The sequence below is a fragment of the Psammomys obesus genome, unplaced genomic scaffold, assembly GCF_907164565.1.
Source record: "Psammomys obesus unplaced genomic scaffold, mPsaObe1.curated_primary_1811, whole genome shotgun sequence".
In the NCBI taxonomy this organism is placed as follows: Eukaryota; Metazoa; Chordata; class Mammalia; order Rodentia; family Muridae; genus Psammomys; species Psammomys obesus.
In genome coordinates, this window is record NW_026595981.1 from 18,656,871 (window position 1) to 18,664,127 (window position 7,257).

General features: G+C 58.0%; 1 protein-coding gene across 1 annotated transcript; it reads right to left on the reverse strand.

Annotated features, from left to right (window-relative positions):
• Window positions 1–205: 205 nt before the first annotated feature.
• Wfikkn2 (WAP, follistatin/kazal, immunoglobulin, kunitz and netrin domain containing 2) lies at window positions 206–5,161 on the reverse strand. Its single transcript, XM_055620158.1, has 2 exons — window positions 4,787–5,161; window positions 206–2,443 (listed from the first exon to the last, which is right to left on the reverse strand). The coding sequence occupies exons 1-2, from the start codon at window positions 4,979–4,981 to the stop codon at window positions 923–925; spliced, it is 1,716 nt and encodes a 571-aa protein (XP_055476133.1). The 5' UTR covers window positions 4,982–5,161; the 3' UTR covers window positions 206–922.
• Between the last annotated feature and the right edge of the window lie 2,096 nt (window positions 5,162–7,257).

A 7,257-nucleotide genomic window follows, 5' to 3' on the forward strand; every position in this document is an offset into this window, starting at 1 on the left:
TGCCTGCTGCCAATCACCCACTGGCCCCCAGGAGAGCCTGGGATCAGGACTTTGCCTTTTTTGGCTCTGCCTGTAGATCAGTAACAGCTGTCTATGGTCCCAGGGTCCGGCACCCAGGAAGTATTCACTGAGCTGAAATGAACAGAAGCAAACCAACAAACCAATGTGGCTAAGGAAAGAGAACATGGTTTCCGCTGCTAATGGGGATGTCGGGGAAACCAACTGACCCCACCAAAGGCAGCCGTCCCTGCATCCTCCATTAGGATGAGTTCTCGCCTGGGTTGGACAGTACTTAATGTGAGGCAGTCTCTGACTGCAGTGAGGAGGGAGGCAGTGGGGAAGTTGTCCTAAGCAATCCTCAGGCTCCCGAATACCTGCTGTGCGAGCCAAACCATTTAACAATGCAGATGCCATCTCCTCCTGACCCCTGGCTAGGAGTCTGGGCAGAGAGGCATGGGTCAGCAAAGGGTTAAATTACCTGAGGGGACCACCCATGGGAAATAACTTACCCGTTTCTTCTCTTCCCTTTGCCCACCCTCCTCCTCCCACCAGCTAAAAAAGATATGGACCTTTTAGCCAGACGTGGTGGTTTTACTCCCATCCCTCCGGAGGCAGAGGCAGGTGGATCTCTGTGAGTTCAAGGCCAGCCTAGTCTACAAAGTGAGTCCAGGACAGCCAGGGCTACATGGAGAAACCCTGTCTCAAAAAAAAAAAAAAAAAGGAAAGAAAGGAACAGATACGGACCTTTTATTGAGCCCAAAGAATAGAGGTGGTTTTGAGACTCTGCTGGCTTTCTTCCCACAAGTGAGCTGATGTCTCTCCCCTAGCCAAGGCCAACTCATCTGATCTTGGCCCAGTGGCTGACTGACTGAGGGCAGGGGTGGGGGCAGAGGAGGGTCAGGGTAGATGGGATGGGCCAGCTTCATTGCAAGCCCAGGAAGTCCTTGAGGACATCACAGGTTTTCTTGTGCATGACCTCACGCAGCTTCCTGACCCGCCGCGTGCTGGACGCCCCCACAAAGCTGTCGGGTCTCAGCATGGCCATGCCACCCTCCACCTCTCCCATGATGATGAGGGGTGCCTCGCTCACGGTCACGTTGGGGCAAGGGCAGGCCCAGTCTACGTGAAGCAGAGTGACTTCCAGCGGCTCCCGGCCCAGAAACTTGAGGCCCATCTTCTCGTCCTTGAGGACTTCATCCACCATCACCAGGGCACGGCCCGAGTCAGGCTCTTCAGTCAGCTCGGAGACCCTGCCCAGGATGACGAAGTCGCTCCGACAGAAGCTGGTGACAAGCTTTTGCCGTGGCTTGCAGGCCCGACAGTGCTGATTGCCCCTCGGGAAGGGGCACGACTCCTCGCAGGCCTCACGGCTTTCAAAGTTGTTGCCATTGCCCTCACAGCCGCCGTAGACGAAGGACTGGCACAGGCCCGTCTGGCTATTGTAGGCCCAGCGTGGCACATAGGCTTTGCAGGGCCCCTGCAGGGCGGGCAGGCTGCACGTGGCCAGCGGCCCGCTCATACATGCCAGCATGCAGGCCTCGTAGGTCTCAAAGTGGTTGAGGTTGCGATGACAGTGGCCAAAGGTGAAAGTGAGGCAGTTGTTAGCCTGGGCGTCGAAGTGCCAGTGCGTCTGCTCCTCTCCGCAGTCCTCACTGTCTGGGGGTTTCAGGCACTCGGTTGCTGGGAAGGCTGTGCCGTTGGGACTGCTCTCCGAGGTGGCCCTGGCCTGACCCCCCCTGACCACCGACAGCGGAAAGTCGGCCCGCAGGACCCCGGCAGCGTTCCGAGCTGTGCAGGTGTAGATGCCGGCATCCTGCAGCTGGGCATTGTAGATGACCAGCTGGGCGATGTTGGTGACGACCACATTGCCACGCACGTGGTTGGGCCTCATGACCACGTTCTCCCGGTCCTCCAGCTGTTTCTCCCAGGTGAGCTCCGGCCGGGGCCGGCCCACCACGTCACAGAGGAAACTCACGGTCTCGCCCACGGTGACGGACTGATGGACAGGGTGGTTGAGCAGGGCCGGGGCTGCCAGGTCCAGCCCCAGAGTCTCCGGAGGGGCTGTGGTGGGATGCGCAGTGGTCTCGAGGGGCGGAGGGCTGGTGTTGGGCCAGGTGAAGTGATAGCGGCAGGTGACCACTGCCAGCGTGATGCCCTTGGAGCAGGCCTCGGCGTCCATGTAGCAGCGATTGTAGTAGGTGAGGCCATCAGAGGCACAGGTGAAACTGGGCTCCTTCTCGCAGCGGTCTTTGCATTTGCACACGGGCTGTCCATCCCAGATGTCACACTCAGAGCCCTGCTGCAGACACATGAACTGGTCACACGTGGCCTCCTTGGGCATGCCCACGGGGCCCTTCTTCCCTTTCACATCCATGTAGCGGGCCGCCACGCAGCTCTTGGTCCCACACACATTGGGGCAGCATTTCTCGTAGGTCTCACATTCCTGCAAGAGCCAGAGGAGGAGAGAGAGAGAGTTCTGAAGACAGGGGAAGCAGGAACAGAGTCCTACACCTCCCCCGGAGGCTGTGACATGAGGCCCTACGCTTGTGCATACACGGGCACTTAAGGTAGATAAGAACTCACATAGACCCAGCCCTCAGCCTACTGCTCTCTTCCAAGCCCAGAAGGGCACAACCACCACTCCCACCTTCTACACGGTCATCTAAAGCACGGAGAGGTTGAGTGACTTGCCCACGGTCCCAGGGCTGGGCCACAGACCTCTCAGAGGATATGTAGTCACTACCACTTTCAAAACTCGAATGTAGGCAGAGAGGTGATACTCGAGCCACAGAGATGAGAGACAACAGAAAAGGGCGTAGGCCCTCCTAAGTGGGATGCTGAAATGGGACACCCTATTGTCGCCCAGATGAAGCACAGAGCGAGGCTGACCTTTTGTCTTTCTCCCATGGGGGTAAAGGATGTGTTGGCTAACTTGAGGAGGTCGCACCTTTGAACCCATGTTCGAGGCTAGCGACCCCCTTCTCCCCACCCCCACCCCCGGAGACAGCAACACACACTGAACCCAGGATGTCAGAGACCCCCATGACAAAAAAAAGTCCCCGTGTGGTATCAGTAAAGCCTTGCCAGCTTTGTAATCCCCCTCTGACTTCTGTTGAGTCGTGGAAGGCTTTACTCTAATTCCTCGAAATTAGCACATGCCACCGGAGCCGACGCAAACCCTGGATGGCGTGTGGCGCCTCACACAATGTCCCGCCGTGTGCGGCCGGCTGGGCGGCTAATCCTCCACCAGGTAGTGACTGTGTGACTTGGTCCCTGCCACCCTGGCCTCTCTTCCTTCTTGCTTTGATGCCGGCCTTTTTGACATTCCACAGGAGCTAAGAGGGGGGAAAATCCCCCACTCAGCTGTGTGGAGCCGGCTCGTTTACTGTTCTCCTCTATTGGGCGTAGAATAAGGACTTTGTTTTGAAACTCTCGCTCGGCGTAGGCTTCTGGGCCACAACAGGGGAAGCCTGGGGACCGGATAGGTCACATCCAGAGCTGAGCTTCAAGGGAGAGAGATCTTGAGAATGGAGGATGGACAGGGACATAGTGACCCGTGGCCAGGAAAACCTGCTCTTTGGCCTGATGGCTATCCCGGTCCAGTGTGGCCCAGAGGTCCAGGAGTGGCTAGACACCCAGGAGCCAGAGCCCTTGGGGATCAGGTGAAGGAGTGCCTGAGGAGATACTTAGAACACTCTCTAAGGAGTTACGATGTATCCATAGGTTTCCTGGGTCCTTAGCCTTCCCCAGACATGCAAAGCCAGCCAGGGTCCCGCTGTCCCTAAAATCCCACCCGACTTCAAACTAGCCAGCATTGGAGCAAAAGAATCTCCAAGGGCAACCCATCTGATGGCCTCTGCTCTACGGACGGGAGAATTGTCCCTTCCCCCTGGCCATTCTTGCTCAGCACTACCACTGGGTACTATTGGAGCACCTGTCTTGAGAGGACTGGGAAATGGTTCCCAGGGAACTCGAGGCAGCAGCTCTTCTCTCCGAGGGGAGCCCCATGCTTTCTCAAGCCGGCCAGCTAACTTCCAGAAGCACCAGGGTCTCCCACGTTCTTTAGTGATGCCTAACCCAGACCCAAAGCCCTGGGAGACTCAGGGCCACCCTCAGAGATGGCCAGACAGGGAAGGGCCATACCCAGGTACTATGGTAAACCTGTGGGCTTTTCTCCAAGCAGACCAGGATGGCCCTTGGGAGAACCCACCCGGCAACCAGGGAAGAGCTGTCTGGAAGTGGCCCTTGCCTGCGGCAGTGGCCACAAGGGAGGAACATATGGGAGCACTGCAGAGCTGTGGGAACTCAGCTCATTTCTCTCCCGGGACACTAGTACAGACTGGCTCCCCCACTCTGTCTGTCTAGCAGCCTCGTGGCTGCTGTATGTCTGAGTCCAAACCTGGCGAAAGGCCGAGAAGCTGGGCGAAGCTACCGGCAGCCACTGTGTCCCACAGACAGGCTTCCACGCCAACCTGCCGCTCTCTGGCTGCGGCGTCACTCCTTCCGAGTGTCCATTCTCTCACCAGTGATTGGGCAGCTGGACATCCACCACGCCAGATGCGTCATCCCAATGTGCCCACATCAGCCCTTGCCAGCACAAAGAGCAATGGCCCGAGATGGATTTGGGCACGATACCCTCTCCTTCTGGGCCTTAGCAGCAATAGGCAGGCGTCGGGCCCTGTTTGCCTCTAGGCTGGCAGGACCTGTGTCCCTCGTGGCCCTGGGGGCACGGCAGAGCTCTCGCACCATCACAGACCCTGCCTTGGGTTTCAGGAGTCACACTCACCTGGTCAGCTTCGCACTCTCGCTTGCAGGTGCTCTGGGCGTCCACCCAGAGGTTGGGGTTCATGTCGTTGGGGCAGATGCCCGCATGGGAATAGCGGATGGGTGGCAGGGCTAGGCCTCCCAGGGGCATCCCCGGGAGCAGCAGCAAGAGCAGCCCCCAGTGGAACCAGGACCGATGATACCCTGGAGCCCACATGGTGCCGTCTGCAGCGGCGAGGGGGGCTCCCCTGTGATGACACCAAGGGCTGAGGCCCAACCGGGGCCCTCTCCTCCAGGGCTGGCAACACCTGCCCTCCGCAGCCCAGCAAGCCTCCTCCTCGCCGAGGCCGCTTGCTGGCTTCGGCCCCGCTGTGACTGACTCCACCAAGAGCAGCCTGCTGGGCTGCGAGGCTCCAGATAAAAGAAAGGTCTTTGGAAGGAAACTCCGTCCCCCCCACCCCACCCCACCCCACCCCACCCCCGGTGCGCAGGGAGAGGAACACAGCAGAGGCTCGAGCCTGGATTTATATCCTGGGCGCACCACCCGAGTGGGAGCGAGCTAACCCGCTGCCTGTCAGAGGCAGGCTGCCGGCGCCTCTGTCCTGTGGCTGATCACAGACGTGTTGCAGAGGGGGGGTGGGGGGAGCTGGAAGCAGTTTAGGCAGCGGTCTCTGGCACGGTGGGACACCTGCTTGTTTTTGACTCCAGGAGGCCTTTAACCCCTTCCAGGGACAGAAACGGCATGTGCTTTGGGGAGGTAAGGGGGGGAGCTGGCCCCAGGACACGCACGCTCACTGGGAAGCAGGTTTCCCTTTTCCCCACCTCCTTGAGGCCAGGCCCCCTCCTCCCCTTCAGCCACCTCTCCAGAACACACAATCGCTTGTTACAGAGGAAGGGACCTGAGCGGCTGTGTTCGCGTCGCCCCGGCTCGCTGGTACATCTGAGAGCAAATGACGTGGAAAAACAAGTTCACGGCCATTCAAGGGCGGGCCCCTGAGCAGCCAGCGCTGTGCTGTGTAAGCCGACTCCCACCCTGGGGAAGCAGGTCCCCTTGTGGGGGGCAGGCACACGGGCAGTGCCACATTTCTGTGTTCCGGGCAGTCCATGTCTTGAGTTCCAACCTCGGTGAATTCCCCCAAAAATCATTCCAGAGAGACATACCAGATACCAGATATGGTCTGGCTCCCCCGGGCTGCTGGGTCGGATCACATTCCTCGCTCCTCTCTCTACACACTTGTGGAGTCCAAGAAACTGGTGTGCAGCTCCAGTATCCCACGCCTCCGCTCCACCACCACTGAGCTGCCCTCACCCGTAGCCATAGCGGGGGGGGGGTGGCACCCTGCTCGGTGGGCCCCGGGGTGCCAGGCACTATGGACAAGTGGTTCTACTTCCTTCCACCACACAGAGCGAAAGGCTTCCGGTGGAAGAACCAGGGTCCTCGGAAGCACCAACCTTATCAATTGCTCCTTCTATGTGCCGGGTTCTCTATGACATCATTTCGTTTAATCCTCATGGCAAACCGTGCGCCCAGCTTGGACTCACTCGAAGGGTGCACAGCGAGCCTAAGCAACTCACCCTGGGTCACCCATTAATAAAGGAGGCAGAACTTGTGGGGGGGGGGTGTAGGGATTTTTGAAGCCACCCCTCCCCCATCTGTCTGCTGGAACTGCTGTCAAGGTACAGCCCAGTCTGTTTTTTTTTTTTTTTCTTTTTTTTAAAGAACTGGTTAAGAAGTTTCCAGAAGTCAGGGGCTGTGTTTTGTGGAAGGCCTAGGAAGACAGCCCGTAAGTGGCAAGTAGGTTCTAAGCAATTTCTGTCCCAGTAGGTTGATTATTAGATGCTTACAGTGACGGGGACACTAAAGCCTGAAAAATAGAGGTGTTTCTCAAGGATAAACCGGCAAGGATTGAGGAGGGAGGATAGACTGAGCTGCCGTGGAGGAGAACAGGGAAGTGGCCTAAAGGGGGACCCAAGGCCCCCGGCTGCTCTCTTGATATACTTGGACAAGCACAGCCCCCCATTCAAGTGGACTATAAAAATCGCCTGCAATTCCACCTCCGACAGCTTCTCCCCCTCCCTAGCTTGGTGAGATGCTGGCTTTTCCTCCTCTGAGCCAATTCCTTCCCATTGCGTGGGTCTGAGATCCGTCTTCTCTGTCAATGTCAAAGTGCTAATGAAGGGTGTCGGGTCTTGATCTGCTAAGTTACCAGAACAAACCTCCCTCGGAGGAGGCCATTTCCAGTAATGAAGCCAGACAGCGGGTGATGCCGGCTGCTTTGAATTCCCTGTAATTTCATAAGCCATGGCCCTGCTGCTTGCTCGAAGAAGGAGCCTCTACGCAGCCCTGCCCTGGACGCTGCTCGCTCAGCTCTCTGCCATACCACAAAAGGAAACAGACCATGGCACTTTCCTAAGAGGCACTTAGAGAACGTGTCATAAGCCATTATGCGGGGACAAGTGTCTGGAGAGAGGATCCAGGGTGGCCGGGGGGGG